The sequence below is a fragment of the Epithele typhae genome, assembly GCF_022376455.1.
Source record: "Epithele typhae strain CBS 203.58 chromosome Unknown BXZ73scaffold_106, whole genome shotgun sequence".
Taxonomy (NCBI): domain Eukaryota; kingdom Fungi; phylum Basidiomycota; class Agaricomycetes; order Polyporales; family Epitheliaceae; genus Epithele; species Epithele typhae.
In genome coordinates this window covers 22,856-38,925 of record NW_025954297.1, presented here as the reverse complement: position 1 = coordinate 38,925, position 16,070 = coordinate 22,856, and the positions used below count along the sequence as shown (strand labels likewise).

General features: G+C 57.7%; 4 protein-coding genes across 4 annotated transcripts; 3 read left to right on the top strand and 1 right to left on the bottom strand.

The window, feature by feature from the left end:
- Positions 1-344: 344 nt before the first annotated feature.
- Positions 345-6,024, top strand: BXZ73DRAFT_56072 (Rapamycin-insensitive companion of mTOR, middle domain-containing protein; the record flags this gene model as incomplete). The annotated part of the gene is made up of 27 exons (XM_048021428.1): positions 345-524; positions 584-664; positions 882-963; positions 1,019-1,144; positions 1,211-1,470; positions 1,521-1,663; positions 1,725-1,945; positions 2,064-2,167; positions 2,218-2,323; positions 2,372-2,454; positions 2,508-2,595; positions 2,645-2,778; positions 2,831-2,959; positions 3,010-3,158; positions 3,211-3,508; positions 3,568-3,699; positions 3,750-3,865; positions 3,919-4,023; positions 4,082-4,133; positions 4,183-4,500; positions 4,552-4,640; positions 4,694-4,874; positions 4,928-5,034; positions 5,085-5,229; positions 5,281-5,429; positions 5,484-5,734; positions 5,810-6,024. 27 exons carry the CDS (start codon positions 345-347, stop codon positions 6,022-6,024), a joined length of 4,044 nt encoding a protein of 1,347 aa, XP_047871946.1.
- Positions 6,025-7,432: 1,408 nt separating this feature from the next.
- On the top strand, positions 7,433-9,571 carry BXZ73DRAFT_107318 (uncharacterized protein; the record flags this gene model as incomplete). Its single annotated transcript, XM_048016875.1, has 4 exons — positions 7,433-7,570; positions 7,625-8,170; positions 8,234-8,632; positions 9,074-9,571. 4 exons carry the CDS (start codon positions 7,433-7,435, stop codon positions 9,569-9,571), a joined length of 1,581 nt encoding a protein of 526 aa, XP_047871945.1.
- Positions 9,572-9,919: 348 nt separating this feature from the next.
- On the top strand, positions 9,920-11,902 carry BXZ73DRAFT_107317 (uncharacterized protein; the record flags this gene model as incomplete). The annotated part of the gene is made up of 7 exons (XM_048016874.1): positions 9,920-10,189; positions 10,242-10,950; positions 11,005-11,235; positions 11,285-11,349; positions 11,408-11,459; positions 11,517-11,686; positions 11,738-11,902. 7 exons carry the CDS (start codon positions 9,920-9,922, stop codon positions 11,900-11,902), a joined length of 1,662 nt encoding a protein of 553 aa, XP_047871944.1.
- Positions 11,903-12,614: 712 nt separating this feature from the next.
- Positions 12,615-15,213, bottom strand: BXZ73DRAFT_56082 (uncharacterized protein; the record flags this gene model as incomplete). The annotated part of the gene is made up of 5 exons (XM_048021430.1): positions 12,615-13,391; positions 13,442-13,611; positions 13,669-13,857; positions 13,912-14,902; positions 14,956-15,213. 5 exons carry the CDS (start codon positions 15,211-15,213, stop codon positions 12,615-12,617), a joined length of 2,385 nt encoding a protein of 794 aa, XP_047871943.1.
- Positions 15,214-16,070: the final 857 nt, after the last annotated feature.

The following is a 16,070-nucleotide window of genomic DNA, read 5'->3' as shown; positions in this document are numbered from 1 at the left end:
TGATTATATTCGCTTGCTCATTGCCCACGGAACAAATGATCCCACATTTGGCTTCTGAGAGAGAGAGAGATACACACAAGCCGTCTACGCTAAACAATACAAAGCTCCGAGAGTGGCGATTGTATCAAGCAGCGAAAGGGTTAGGTCCGAAGCAGCACGTGCTTCGCGAAACGGGGGAGGAGTCCGAGTGCAAGCACGCGTCCGTAAGCAGCCACACACCCGCATAGACTGAGCTCTCACATCTGTTTCTCTGCTTCCTCTCCCACTGAAACATCCTCCACGCGCATCTCCGTATTCCCTGTCGAGATCCTCCAGTACCGGGAATTTGGGTGTAATCATTGGACATGCCGGCCGCAAACGGCTCGCACCACCACTCGAACTCGAATTCAAGTCTGACCATCTCCAACCGGTCGTTCTTGGAGGGGGCCACCATCAATGGCTCGCCGGGAGGAAACACCAGTGTCTCTGCTTCCTGGACGGTCGTGAACTCCATCGCGTCCTCCGCGGCGGAGAGAGATGCTCAAGTGAGCGAGGCGTGCGTCTAGTGGATTATCCAGGACTGATCCCCTGCAACTTCCCGTAGCTGAAGGACCTAACTGACCAGCTCAACCATGACATAATGGTCAAGGAGGGCGCAGAAGCGATGTTGCAGGAACCGCTCACGGTGAGTCTCCGCTTTGTGGCCCCCCTGCAATCATGATCACTACACACGATCCCCCCGCTGCCCCACGCATCTCCTCCTTCCACGGCGTTCGCATCGTTTGCGCGTTGAGATGTCCCCGTCGTTGTCCTCGGGACGATGTTTTTTGCGTGCATGATCATGCTTGCAGAGGACATCCACCCGCCGAAGTACCTCAGCTCACAACCCTGGTTCATCCAAGGGTAGCCTCAGGACCGACGTCGAGCAAGAACTTGCCATCGCCAAAGAACGTATCGTCCGCTTGCAACGTACCATTGATACATGTACGTCCCCGTCGCCTCCCGTGCCCCATACCCGGCTCAAGCCACACCCTTGCAGACAATGCGCGTGACCGCGACCGCAAGCGGACCAACGATGCCCGACCGCGCCGCAAGTTCGCTGGTGCGCCGCTCAATGAGACCGCGAACTGGGTCACGAACTGGAAGACGGACGGGACGGAACGAGGTACGTGCCCGCCCGCGCGCTCGGTCCGCGCACGCTCACGACTCCCTCCCCTCTCCGCGCGCGCAGACGACTTCCGGTCGACGATGCACCAGGCGAATAGCGCGATAAAGGCGCTGCTTCTCATGTCCAAGCATCCCTCGCACCACCACGCGACGTCACCCGCGCCGTCGCCGTCAACGTCCCCCTCGACATCGACGCTCCCGAACCCGGCGACTGCGACGGAGGCGGAGCTCAGCCGTGCGCGGATAGAGACGATGAACAGGCTCATCGGGATCCTGCAGAAGAACATGCGCGTGCGGTACGAGATCGAGGTCGGGGAGGTGGTCGTCGCGTGAGTGGTCCTTCGGCGCGCGTCCCTCCGTAGTCTCTCACCTAGATGTCAAGCCTCCTCCCGTGTCTCGCGGACAAGGCGACGAAGCAGGCGCGGGCGACCGCGTACCGCCTCATCCGCCACTCGCTCGTGGACGCGCACTCGGTGCAGCGCATCGGCGAGCAGAACCTGGACTGGTACATCGTCAAGTGCGTCTCCCGCTGCTCCGTCCCGTGTCCCCTTCCGTTCATCCGCCCCTTGCGTGCGCAGAACGCTCTCCCGCGACAATAAGCACTCGGTTGAGAAGGAGCAGGCCGTCAAGCTCATCCGTGCCGTGGTTGAGATCGGGTCGGAGCGATACGCGCCGCACACCGCCGTCGGCTCGGGGACCGTCCCGCTCTCGGACGCGGTCATGCGCGCCATGATCGCCGTCGCGGAGTCTCCGGACGACCCTTTCAAGTCGATCTGCCTCCAGACGCTCACCGAAATCCGTCAGTGCTCTTCGCATATGTCCAGGGCTTTGCCGTCAACTAATGTGTGCGTGCAGTGCTCATCGACATCGAGCTGATGGCGCGAACCGGGGCATACGGTTGCTATTGCATGCGCTAGCGGAGGGTCCGCTGGACATGGCCCCCCTGCTTACGTCGGCATTCCTCCACATCATCGATTCGCCCCAAACGAGAGCGTATCTTGAACCCGGCATGGATATCGAAGTATGTCACATGTTCTGGCAGTTCGCACACAAGGCCAACGGCGCCTTCAGATCGCCTTTACAGGGATTACCGACGCCTATGGCAAAAGCATAGAACACATGGAACGGGTGAAGGGCTGTGCCCGCATCTTCTCGTCTATGCTTCGCTCTTGGAGCGGTAAGTGAAGTTTTCAGTCCATACTGTATGTTTTTGACTTGTTTGTAGGACTCATGTACTGCTGCGTGAACGACAAAGCTGCGATCCGAGCCGTCGTGGATTGTTTGCGAATACCTGCCCTTGAGACCCGAGTGAGTTGGAAATATATGTGAACAAGGGGATTATACGCTTACGGTCCCGGCAGGAAGTTATTCTCGATACCTTCTTCCATCTCCTCAACATCAAACTACCCGAGTGGCATCGAGCGTTCATCGACGGTCGACGGCTTACAAGTGAGTGTAGGTAGTCTCGGGTGGTATAATCTTGCCTGACGTCAGGTAGTGTATCGGAAGTCAAGACTGAGCGCTGAGATACAACGGGCGGAGATTCCCCATCGGCCACCACACACTCTGAAGCTCACCGACCAGTACATTGCCCTCCTCATCCTGATATTCACCAAAGCCGGCTTGCTCGATGTGCGCAGTTTCGTCCAGTCCCGTGTCCGTGATACTAATCCCGCAATTTCAGGCATTGACGTCGATGTTCGAGGAACCAGGGATTGAGCCCGCTTTGTCCCGAAAGGCCACATTACTCATGGCAGAGGTTCTGCAAAAAGCCAACCGCGTTTTGCCTCTATCAGTAGCAGCGAAAATCCAGGTACGCTTTGGTTCATGCCATATGATCTACACTCTTTCACGTGCCGCTAGTCTTTGCCTCGGATCTTCAATCTTGCATCGGACTACAACGATAACGAACATAGGATTATGGGTTCCTCGGCGTTAACCCTCATCGATAGTTTCAACCGGCATCACTCGCGGTCGGAACCTACTGCCAAGGGCGACGCTTCTCGGCCAAGGTATTCATTTTTGACACGTTCTCCTTTCGCGATGTCCTGACGTATCCGCTAGAGCGAACTCGGTGGAAGAGTCCATCCGAAGAGGCCAGCGAGCGGTTGAGCAAGACCGTATGAAAGTCCGGATCCAGGTGGACGACAGGACGTTCCAGGCAAACCTGCTCGAGACGCAAGTGATGCTCACGAAGGACCACACGAAGTGGTCTTACGACACACTGCTCGACCTGATCGAGGGTCCCTTGCACAATCCAAAACGGATGGAAGAGGCCATCAAGGTGCTCAAGTATATCCGGCGGCTCATGTCGTTCTTCCACCCCTTCGCGCACCGGTATAGTGACCTGTCGAGGAGCAAGGTAAGTCGTTGCTGTTGCGTTGCGTACGAGACTGTCTAGCCAACGGGGTCGACTTCCAGTTCAACATGCGGTGGACGCGAATAGGCTGCTCCTTGCTCACTGCGCTCCTTGCGTGCCCGGACGGCGTGCGGTTCCTAGCAGAGGACGAGTTCCTGGGCCAGCTGGTGAAGAGCTTTGCACAGCTTGATCCTGTGCGTTTTCTGTTGATTCTTGCCTCCATCATTTACTCATAGGCCGATAGCTCAATCCAACGCCTACCACCGATCCGATTTTCTCGAAGGAGCGGATGGAGAAGACCCTCACCGGTGGCTACTTCGAGATGGTAGGAGTTCTAAGTAGACGAAAAGAAGGCATTGAGTGAGCCCGGATGTGTTATCTTGTAATTCACAGCACTGACATGCTTGATACAGGTTGCTGGAGAAATTCCAGCTTTTCACGGCCTTCTATCATCTCAGCGAGTTGCGCAGCAGAGAGGACCTCATCACTGGCATCGTCGAGAACCTCGACTACAGCATGTGGGTTTCGTCCTCGTCCATCCCAAGACTGCACTTATTGACTGGACCCGGACTTTAGTGACGGCCATTCCCGGATTGTCTTGTCGAAGACGCTGACATCGAGCTACAAGGTATGCTATGGCCCCAGGTTCATTTCCCATGCGCTGACATGTAGTCCAGCATGTCCGCTTATATGCGACCAACCATCTCGGAGGGCTCATCCGCACAAGCCAGACCGCTAATGCTTGGACAATACGTCTCCTTCTGACTCAGCTGTACGACCCCGCAGTCGAAGTACGAGAGCTCGCAGTGCGCTTCTTGGAAGAGGCATGTGAGGCAACGGACGTCCTCCAGATGGTAGTCGAGATGCAGCCCACCCTAGACCACCTTGGGGAGATCGGACACCCGCTGCTGCTCAAATTCATGTCGACCACCGTCGGTTTCAGGTTCCTTTATGCGGCAAGCTATATTGATCGGGAGATGGAGCTTTGGTTTCATGTGAGTATATGTCTCCAGCTGTGGTTTGCACTTTGCTGACGCTCGCGGTAGGAACGTAACCTCCACTACGTAGTCCACATCGAGGTCTTTCTTGCGAAGGCGTTCAACGAGAATGGCGGAGACGAGGGTGATGAGATGCTGTAAGTGGCAATGGTTCTGGTTTAGAGCTATCGAACTGATGTCGCCGGGGCAGCGCATTTGATGGCATCGTTCCTCCGCATTTCTACGGCGTCATGGCCAAGACGGAACTCGGCTGCGAGGTTCTTCAAGAGAAAGGCCACTTCTCGGAATTCGCGCAGTTCATTCGTGCCCATGGCCTCGAACAAAGCGATCGTGATATTATCATGAAGTTGAAGAGCGTCCTTTGGGCTGTGGTGAGTGTTCTTATCATCTTTCGAAGGAGTGCAGGCATCGATGAGACCAACAGGGCAACATCGGGGCTGCGGAGGGAGGCCTGCCGTTCTTGGAAGAAGAAGAGATCATCCCGCATATCCTGAACATCGCAGAACAATCTCTTGTGCTCTCTGTTCGAGGGTAAGTTGTATTGATGCCATGTTCGTGGTCCGGGGTTAACCGTCGAACAGGACATGCTTCTTCGTGCTCGGCCTGATTTCGTCCACCCCCCAAGGCGCTGAGATACTCGATGATTACAACTGGGAAGCCACGCTTTCTCCCCTTGGACTGCCGAGCGGCCTCTGCGTTCCCGTCGATGTTGAACAGTTCGTTTCCGTGAGTCTGCTATCACATTAGTCTGTGAGCAAGCCTAATTTGTTGCCTCAGATTGATCCTTGGAAATGTATAGCGAGCGAGACAGTGGACGACAGTCGGCTCATCCCTCCTGAGAGCGAGGAAGAGAATGAGCTCATGACCGCCCTCTACAATCTCGCGAACACCGTCATCGCCAATGCCGCGTCGCGGACGCTCACGAAGTATGTTCTACACACGTCGAAAGTCGTCGCATGCACTCACGCATACCCCTACAGGATGAAGAGCAAGCCGGAGTACAGGCACATTTTCAGCTCGCCACGCGTGTTCTATCGGGCGCTCCACACGATCTCAACGCAGAAGTATCGCATGCCGGTCCGGCGGTACATCATCGACCTGTTCAACATCGAGCTCGACGCGGACGTCGTGCAGGAGCTGACGGAGAGTGCCATGGCCCTCCGGATGCCTCCTCCCGAGCGAGAGCCCCCAGCCCCCGCGAGCAACGGCGACGACCAGGACTCGGAGAACGGTGAGCCGGAGAGGGCACCGGAGGTTCGCGGGGCAGGGGACGGCGCAACGGTGGAAGACGCGTCGACAGAGGAAGACTCGCCGCGGCCGCCCCCGCCTCCCATCCCGAGAGCGGTGCAGAACGCGCGGGAGTCGGTGATGCCGTTCCGGCAGCGGTCGGTGCGGCAGCCGGTGTCGGACTCGAGCGAGGAGGAAGAGTCGGACATGGAGGAGGAGGTGGTGACGAAGAAGCGGCACCGGGCGCCGGTCATGAGCTTGCGGCCCAAGAGTCGGATCATTGGTTTCAACTGAAGGTCGGATTCGGCCGTGTTCGAGAACTTGGACTTGTGGTCGTGCGTGCTTCGCTCTGCTCTGGACGTTGTGTATTGCTATCGCTATTTCGGTGCATTCTCGCGTTGTGCAACTCATCCCTACTTCACCTAACATCAGATATCACTGGCTGGACACAAGGCAGTATTCTCGCTGCTCGTACCAGATGGTAAACTTACAACGCTCTTGCCGCATCATGGAACGCGTCGTGCCCGGCCCTCATTGGCGTTGCAACGGAGACGAGCACGTAGACGTATGGGTTCGGCGAAAGGAGGGGAGAGAGCGGAATCGGCGACTCGGGATCGAGATACCAGACTACATCCTGGGCCCGATGCCCGTCGACACGTTCCTGGGGGACTTCTTGCGCTTCAGTGAGGGTTTGACCAAAGACATGCCCCCGTCGAAGGGTGCATTCGACAAGGTGCCAAGCGATCTGCCGGCTCCCTGGCGGAAGCTGGAGGAGCCTTGTGTCGACTCGATCGGACTACTTGTGGCTGTCGGATGCCAGCGTGTCCCCTCTGACGCCTTCTCCGGCTGGGGACACCTTGTAGGGGTGATGATACCGAGGCGGCGAAGGCGAGCGGCGAGGTCGGAATGACTATCGTGTGTGTAGTACTGGCTGGATAACGGACGTACGAGTGAGCGCTTGAGCACCAGCCAAGCGTGCGGTAAACTGTGGGAACGCGACGGCCTAGCTTCAAGCTTTGAAGCTTTGAAGCTTGAAGATCTCGCACAGCTTACACTGAATTCTGTACTCCCTGCTCGTCATCTTCTCTTTGTGATTTCCCTCCCAATGAATGAACGATCCTCAAGTCCGTTCAAGACGGCGAAGAATGCTACGGCGGAAGATGCGGCGACTGACTCATCGTGGATACTCTCGCCTCCCGGTCAAGGGTGCCGTTCGGACAGTGGCCTGTGCGGTAGGAGGAATCACGCCCAGGAACTCGGGGGACGGACACGGACCAGGTGGCGACGACGATGAAGCGGCCCCAGCGCAACCAACCTATGCGGAAGGAACAAGCACGTCAGGTGAAGTCTGGGACAACAAGCCGCGATGGTGCTTTTGTACTCGAGTCGATACCCATTCCAATCACCGCTTCGGCCTGCAACCAAATGTGTGGCGAGGGTGGTGGCGGCGAATTCCTCAGGTCGAGGTCTGCGTCCAAGATCTGCTTGCTTTTGCTCTCTCACTGCGCTTCACCAAACACCATCCGCCCTCGCACCCACCGTCTCCAAGTACACCCAGATGGTCGCCCCGTCTGGATGCGTTCGCAATATTCCGACCCGATTCAAATCTGCTCTCGGAGACTTGGACAACGTGGAAGTCGAGAAAGCAAGAGCAAGAGCCAAGGCATATGGCGCCGACATCAGGCAGTGGTTAGTAGGCCCAATGCCCCCATCCCAGTTTACCGCCGCCTTTCTGCCTTGTCCCACCCCTGAAGACCGCAGTCAACGGCTCGCGAGCAAAGGTGCCTTCAGCAAAGTCCCGGCCAGAGCGGACACGAACGAAGAGATATACAAGCCGATGGTGAGTTCTCTTGTAAGAAGCGATAGATCACCATACAGAGCGTCACGCTTGCAGGCTGCGGCTTTGGACCATGCGACCAAACACAAGTCCCGGTGCCCCGGCTTTGTCTTCGAGATTGCCGCCACACACAGCGTACGCCAAGACCGCCGCGGATTCATGAAGCCCGATATCTGCTGTTACACCCGAAGCAACCACGACATCGTTCGAGCGGCGGAGCCCTCATGTCGGGTCGACTTTGGCTTTGCCGAGCTGTTCATCGACATCTCTCCTGACCCCGCGCGCGACGCGTTCACCGACCCTCCGAGGGGCTCAGTAGACCACGAGCTCCTGTCGTTTTCGCCCAGTAATCGCAAAAACGTCTCCATCCATGACCTCTTTGGCCAGCACGTCTCCTACGTCGCGGAGATCTTCGATCGTCAGCCGCGATGCTTCCTGTTCACCATCATCATGCACGGCTCGCGAACACGGCTGCTGCGCTGGGACCGTGCAGGCTGCGTCGTCACGGAGGGTTTCGACGTGCGCACGCACCCGGACGTGCTCTGCGAGTTCCTCTGGCGATTCTCGCAGACGACCGACGCGGGACGAGGACACGACACTTCCGTCAAGCATGCGCTGTAGGCTGAGGAAGAGCTCTTCGCCGGAGTCCTACGCCAGCATCTCCAGCTCCAAATCGCCGACTACGAAGATCTGGAGAAGGCCGTCGGGCAGCATTATGTCCCCGGTCGTGTCTACACAACGGACATCCTCCATCACCGTCTCTCCGCAGCCGATGAGAACACGCGCAAGTTCGTCTTCTCTCGCCCAGCGGCGTCGTCCAGATCCTTGGCTGGCCCTGGTACACGCGGCTACTGGGCAGTGGACGTCACAATGAAGAAGATCGTTTTCATCAAGGACACGTGGCGGCATAGCGGTGTGGAGGAGGTGGAAGGGGACACACTACGCCGTCTGGACGACATGGGCGTACGGTTCGTTCCGTCTTTTGTTTGGCACGGGGACGTGTCGAGGATGGAGGTGTACCCGGAGGAACGTCGCCGTTTGTCAAGTAGGCATTTCACCGCCTTCGTGCGTTAAGGAATGCTGCTCATGACTCTTTTCAGGAAGCCAAGTTCAGTCTACAGTTACTCATACAATGGTTTCAGAGCCCTGGGTTTGCCGCGTAGCTGGAAAGCCACCTCGGAAAGCGGAACGGCGGCACTATCGACTCGTGATGGGGACCGTAGGGATGCCGCTGAAAACCGTACGGGGCACTAGGGGGTTGTTGTCAGCCACGCATGATGTGCTCACCGGTGAGGCCATCGGAACTTCACGCACATATGCGCTGACAAGACACCGAGCAGCGATGAACGATGCGCTCGAGAAGGACAGGAGACTACATCGAGACATCAGCTCCAACAATATTTCCGTCACTGGCCACAGGTTCCTGAGCCAGGATCTCGCCACCTGGCTCGACATGATTATGGACTACCACTCCCCTGCCGGAAGGCTGACGACACATGGAACAAGCCCGGCTTCATTTACGACCTCTGGATCCAGTTCCTGCGCGAACACTCCTCCAGCCTGGAGACCAACAATCGGCAAGAGCATATGATGTTCATGGACGACAGCCTGCAGGCGACTTCAGACACCAACGACCGAGAGCCGCTCTTCCCCGACACGACGACAGGTGAGCGCGCCGAGGCGATCGCGAGGCAAGCTCGAAGGACGGCCCTCCTCGCCGAACGGGCAAGAGAAAAGGCCGAGGACTGGCCTCTCGAGGTTCTTAATCGGTCGCCGGCGGACATGAAGGATCGTGAAGGGTACGACGAAAGTGCGTCGGAGGACCAGACGCTGGGTAAACGCGACCGGTCGCTGACTGAGGAGCAACCGAGTCCGGAGCGTCGAGTGAGCAAGCGACTCAAACTTTTGGTGTCGCTGGCGAAGGTGCGCGCCGCACCAGTCACTTTGCTCAGCTCTCACCCCGTTGGATCGGTCCGTCGAGATCCTGGCAACCCCGAGGGCTAGGTGGGACGCTGTCGCTCCGCTATCCAGTATGCACTATTGTGGTGCGGTGTAACTGTAGTCATATCGTGGAATTGGAAGGGAAGTATGTTGCGCGTGGTAGTTATAAGAGGAACAAGTGAAGATTTAAAACCGCGAACCGACGGTTCGAACAAGGGACTGAAGAGAAGCAGGGTCCGTGTCCGAGTTGGCGCCTGGCGAGATCCCAGACAGTGGCCGGCGCTCCCTGAGATGAACCTCAGCCGTATATATTGTTCTTGTACTCCTCCCACTTCGTGCATCCTTGTCATATCGCCCTATACATCATGCTCCTGCTTCATCCTCCTGCGTGCACCCATTCCCGCCACCGCCATGCCCGTCTACAATCTGCCCATGAACCTTGAGCCGACGCTCTCCCAAACTGCAGACCTGGAACCAGAACACGCAAGGCTTCGCGCAAAAGGGCACGTTTCTGACATTATGAAGGAAATCCTCGGACCGATGCCTCTTGTCGAGTTCATCGACCATTTCCTCCCCGCCGTTCCTACTGCGGACGATCACTACCGCCGCCTGTCGAGTAGAGACGCTTTCAAACACGTCCCTCATCAGGCAAAGAGAGCCGCGGATATCTACGAGCCATTGGTGAGCGACTACTCGCAATCGGTTTGCCACCCGTGTATCATCTACAAGACAGGGTGCAGCTTTAAACAAACACACGAAGCACAAGACGCGATGCCCGGGCTTCGTGTTCGAAGTAGCAGCCGCCAGGTCCCTCTACCCGAACAGACGAGGCCACATGAAGCCTCATGTTTGCTGCTACAAGCCGTCCAATGCGACCGTCGTGCAAGCCGCAGAAAAGTCTTCGCGCATCGACCTCGGGTACGCAGAGCTGTTCATCGACATCTGCCCCGACCCCCAACGCGACCTCTTCCACGACCCTCCCCCGGACGCGACCGATCGGCAAACGCATGAACTGCTGTCAAGGTTGGCGGATCGCCAGAAGTTCCTGCATGTGCAAGACATGTTCGGCCAGCATGTCGCGTACGTCGTGGAGGTCTTCGCTCGACAGTCGCGACACTTCCTCTTCACTGTTGCCATGCACGGGTCTCGTGTCCGCCTCCTGCACTGGGACCACGCCGGATTCGTGGTCTCCGAAGCATTCGACATTCGTACCGATCCCGACATCCTGTGCGAGTTCCTGTGGCGGTTCTCTCAAGCTACAGACTCTGGTCGCGGGCACGACACCACAGTGGAGTACGCGCTGCCAGAGGAGGAGGGTTGGTTCCGGGACGGTATCCGTGAGTACATGTGGACCCAGCTCAACCCCGGGGAAGATCTAGAGCACGCGGTCAAGCAGCATTACGCGCCAGGACAGTTATTCGCGACCAACATCCTGTACGACGGTCTCAGCGCAGACGAAGGACACACATGAAGGTTCATATTCTCCCGTCCAGTAGTTTCGTCGCATTGGCTGGCCGGGCCTGGAACGCGGGGTTACTGGGCATACGATGTATGGACCAAAAAGGTTGTGTTCCTCAAGGACACATGGCGGTACAGCACCCACGAGATCGAGGGGGACATCGTGCGGCGACTGTGGGATATCGGGGTACGAAATGTGCCTTCTTTCGTGTGGCACGGGGACGTCTCGGGTTTGGATCAGTATCCGGAGTCCCCGCGCCCACTGGACCGTGAGTCACTAGGCCTTTCTTCTGCATTGCTGTCTCTGACTGTTCGCAGAGGACGAAGTACAATCGACGCGGGCAGACAAGCTGGGCGTGCCGCATCAACGGAAGAAGGACTCAGTTGACTCGGCACCGACACTACAGGCTCGTTGTCGGAACTGTCGGGCGATCGTTCGAGACCCAGCGTGGGACGCAAGAGTTGTTGCACTCGTGCCACGATGTTTTCACAGGTACGGCTCTGCGGTACATCACGTATGTCCTCTGAGTCCTGACAACTTTTGCTGCAGCAATGAACGATGCGCTGGAGAAGGACAGTAGAATCCACCGCGACATCAGCACCGGAAACATTATCCTCGTGCGGGAGCCAAATAACGATATTCGAAAGGGGTGCCTAATCGATTGGGAGACGTCGTGCCGAGTGAACGAGCATGGAGATGCGGTTGAACCTGGGCGGGTGGTGAGTCTCCCGTTTTGTCTTTCCGCACAAGGCTGAAGGGAGACACGATAGGGCACCTGGAAGTTCACGTCGATCCGCCTCCTGGAATGGGATTGGGGGCTCGGCATCAACCCCCGGCACACGTTCCTGGACGACATGGAATCAATACTTTACGTGGTCATCTACAGCGCATTCTTGTGGCCACCGCACGACCTCCCCTGCCGCGTACTCTTTTAATGTTCAACTTCGAGTTCAGCCACCCCGGAGGCTACATCTTTGGCGGGACGTGCAAGACCTACAACGCCACGGGGCGGGACTATACCAACGGCGTCGAATTCGACAGCCTCGCTTTGAGGGAATGGCTTGATGCCACGATGGCCTTCCACGCTCCTCTCCACAGCCACGGTGACGAGTTTCGGGGCAAGTGGACGGCGGCGCACGTGGACAAGTTTTGGACGGATTTCCTTGCCACTCACGCGCTCGAGCCGTCGAATCGCGCGGAACACGTGTTGGACCACATCGACGATTACGACACAAGATCAATGACGAGGTGGACGGTCGACTGGTCGCCGCGCCATTCGCCGTCCTGCGAGCCTTCAACGGCGACCGAGGCCATGATGGCCGTGAAGGAACCATCGAGCAAACGCCAACGATCGTCATCTCCATCTGCGCAGCCGGCGAGGAAGAAATGGGCGAAAGCAGTGGGGGATTCGGGCCCGGTCGTCTTGCGTCGCAGTGCTCGAATCCAGGAGCTACGGAACAGGGCCACGGCGAATTCTCGAGTCTAGACGGGACGGGCGGCGGTATGATTATCTCGTTCAATTTCATCATTAATCGGTCACGACCTAGCAGTACGTAGTAGTAGTGAACATAGGAAGTTTACAGTATTCCACAACAACCGCAACATGTAGCGTAAAACGATGGAATGCAACCCTGGCATAGATGTTCGTCAGGACCGGACACGGCCACGGGTTCGCCTTCCCTTCCGGCCCCGGCCTGACGATCCGCGACCACGCTCGGCACCGTCCAGCCCGGCTTGCGTCTGGGCTTGCGCCTGCGCTCGTGCCTCCTCCTTCTCCTTGATCCGAAAACTACGGCGATTCGGAGCTGACGGCTGAGACGACTCGCGTTTGCGCTTCTGCGCCTTCGCTCTCGTCCGCCGGAGGCGATAAAATTCTGCATCCGAGTGTTCCCGGCTCGTTGTCGCTGGAAATAGTGGAAGCCGTTCGCGCTCGATCGTGGATAGTGAAAGGTCAGGTGGTTCCGAGTACCCGGCCAGGTTGTCCACGCGGTTGTCCCGCTCCAACGAGTGCAGGCGGAGAAAGTCGCTCCAGTAGTCGTATATGAACTCCGTATTCTCCCACTTGCCTCTGTACGCTTCGTCATCGTCTGGACCGGGGGCGTGGTACACCATCATGTCCGACAGCCATTTGGCGAACGCCGGACTTTTGAAAGCACGGCCGAACACCCGCGAGCGAAATTGTGCGTTCGCGATTTTACCGGATCCGCCGTTGAACATGTTCAAGGCCGGGATACGGTTGTATAGGTCGAAGACATGGCCTATGATTCTTGAGACCGCGAGGGCGGGGAAATGATGCGGCTGCCACATCAGAGCGCTGTACATGACGACATACAGAAGAGATTCCATGTCGTCCACGAACTTGAGGCGCCCTTGGTCCTCCTTGATCCACACTAGGACGCGTATGGACATGAATCGCCACGTGCCCTGCGCATACGAAGTCAGAATGCGCAGAATCAGTATCGCGACTCACTCACCACTCGTCCGACCTCCACCGCTTCGCCGCTTTCGTTGATCTTGCACGAAGTTTCCCAGTCGATCAAGTAGCCTCGACGGATATCTGCATCCGCCTCTTTGACCAGGACTATGTTCCCCACGCTGATGTCTCGATGGATGCGATTGTCTTTGGCCGACGCTTCTCGCATCGCTGCACGCCCAATTTCGTCAGTCCGCTCAACCATCGGTAGCCGTTCTCCGCAATCACCTGTGAAAACATCGTGTGTTGCGTGTAGGAGTTCTGCTGTGCCCCGCACCGTGCTCATCGGCATCCCTACAGTCCCCATCACTAGCCTGTAGTGACGCCGCTGCGAGATGCGGGGGAGACATCCTTTGACCCGACAGACCCACTTTTGTTCACAAAGAGTGTTAGTCACGGTCGACTGAATCTCGGCCTCTGGGATAAATGAGCGGTTAGACTCCAGAAGAGTGAGACAGTCAGGTCACTTACTGCGCAGTGGCCGCTGCCCTTCCGGATATTCATCGAGGGAGGAGACATCCCCGTGCCATACGAACGACGGCACGAACGATACCCCGGCCTCGTTCAGCTGTTGTAGAGTGTCCCCTTCCACCTCCGCCACAGAACTGTCGCGCCAGGTGTCCTTCACAAACACCACCTTGCCGGTGGCCACGTCGAATGCCCAGTATCCCCGAGTTCCACGGCCCGTCACAGAGGAGGAACTCGCGGCTGGTCGGGAGAACAAGAACCTCCGTGTGTTCTCTTCGCACATCGGGGACTGGCGTTGGAGAACGTGGGTCGAGTAGACGTGGTGTGGGGAGTAGTGCTGCTTGACCATCTGCTCCAGATCTTCGCCCTCGGCGATCTGAGAACGAACGTATCCTCGAATGGCGTCTGCAAAGAGTGCCTCGTCTTCCGAGTTGACTTGCTCCACAGAAGTGTCGTGGCCCCGACCAGCGTCCGAGGCACTTGAGAACCGCCATAGGAAGTTGCAAAGCACGTCTGCTTCAGTGCGCACGTCCAAGGCTCTCGTCACGACGCATCCTGAGCGATCCCACCTGAGCATCCGGGCGAGCGACCCATACATGAGCACCGTAAAGAGGAAGACACGCTGCTGGCGGGCGAAGACCTCGGTGGCATAAGACAGGTGTTGGCCAAAGAGCTCTTCGATAGACGTTTGCTTTCGCTTGCTGTCGGTATGCGAGAGGAACTCCTGGCGGGCAGGTCTCTTGAGTCGGGCAGGAGGGTCGACGAAGAAGTCGTGAGCAGGTTGTGGGGAGATGTCGAACAAGAGCTCGGTGTAGCCGAACTTGACCGACAAGGCTTTGTCGGAACCTTGCACTCTTCCGTGGTTCTGCGACTTGTAGCAAGATATGCTCGGCTTGGTGGGACCCGAGGCGTCGAGGTGCACGTCGGGCATTGGCGTCTTCTCGAACACGAAGCCAGGGGAGGGATTTGGTTTCTTATGTCTGAGAGCTGCGAGCTGCGTGCACAAGAATGACTTGGAGGTGTGCGGGCGACTCGTGAAGGACTTACCATGGTCCGACAGATTGACTCGCTGCTTTCTGCCTCCGCTGGTACCTTGGCGAAGGCTCGCATCATGCTTGGAGATTCTGACTGGTCCTCTGATGTGCGAGGAAGAAAGGTGTCGACGAAGAGAGAAGGTGGCATTGGTCCCACAATCCACTGTGCGATGTGTGCGCCATCGTATCGAGCCCTGGCACGGCGGTGGTCGAGATCGTCTGCGAGGGAGCGAGCGGGTTCGCGACACGCAGGGACGATGTAGACAGCCATGGAGGTGGACGTCGTCTCTCCTGGTCACGGCGGACGTTATTCACTGTCGACTCCACGAGAGGGGTTGGTGGGCATACCCCTGTTGCCCGTCCGGGCGGGATATCTCTGCCGCCGCGCGTACTTGATGATGATCCGTGTCGACCGTCATTTCCTCGCCCCTCCACTCGACCGATGAAGCTGTGGACGCAATGCTGCAATGAGCACCGCGGAAGACGAGAGTACGGAGCCCACGCACCTGAAGTTCGCATGTCCCGCCGTCCCCGGCACGAAGCTGTAGGACTCTCAACGCCACTGTCTCCGCCGCAAGCCTGGCGAGCACATTCACGAACGTGCCGAGCAGCATCGAGAGACACGACATGTCCACAGAACGCAGGTCTCGCTCGCGGCACCCATGGTTGATTTATAGGAAACGTAGAGGCGCACGGAGGATGAGCGCACGGGCGTGCGTCGCGCCGCGGTGTAGATACGAGGTGAGGGAAAGGGAGGAGAGAAGCGGATCAAAGGCGGCGGTCTTGGCCCAGCGACTACACGGCCCGGAGTGGGCTCAAATTCGGGTCGTATCATCTACTTTTCACTCTCTGCAGAGCTGCATACCGGGCAGTGCGTACGCGCGCGACTGTCCCATGAGCGAGGCCATGTCATTCATTCAGTTCCTTAGCCTAAGCGTGGGTAGCGATAATAGAATATGTACAAGCTGAGTGGTACCATAATGGGCGAGCGAGAGCGGAACGAGGAAGAGCGGAGGGACGCAGAGGAGGGGGAGACTAAACGAGTGGACGGGGCGCGTGGCTGGATGGGCGCGGGCGCGTGTATGGACAGGGAAGACGGCAAGGAGAGTAAGGCACTATCGACAACGG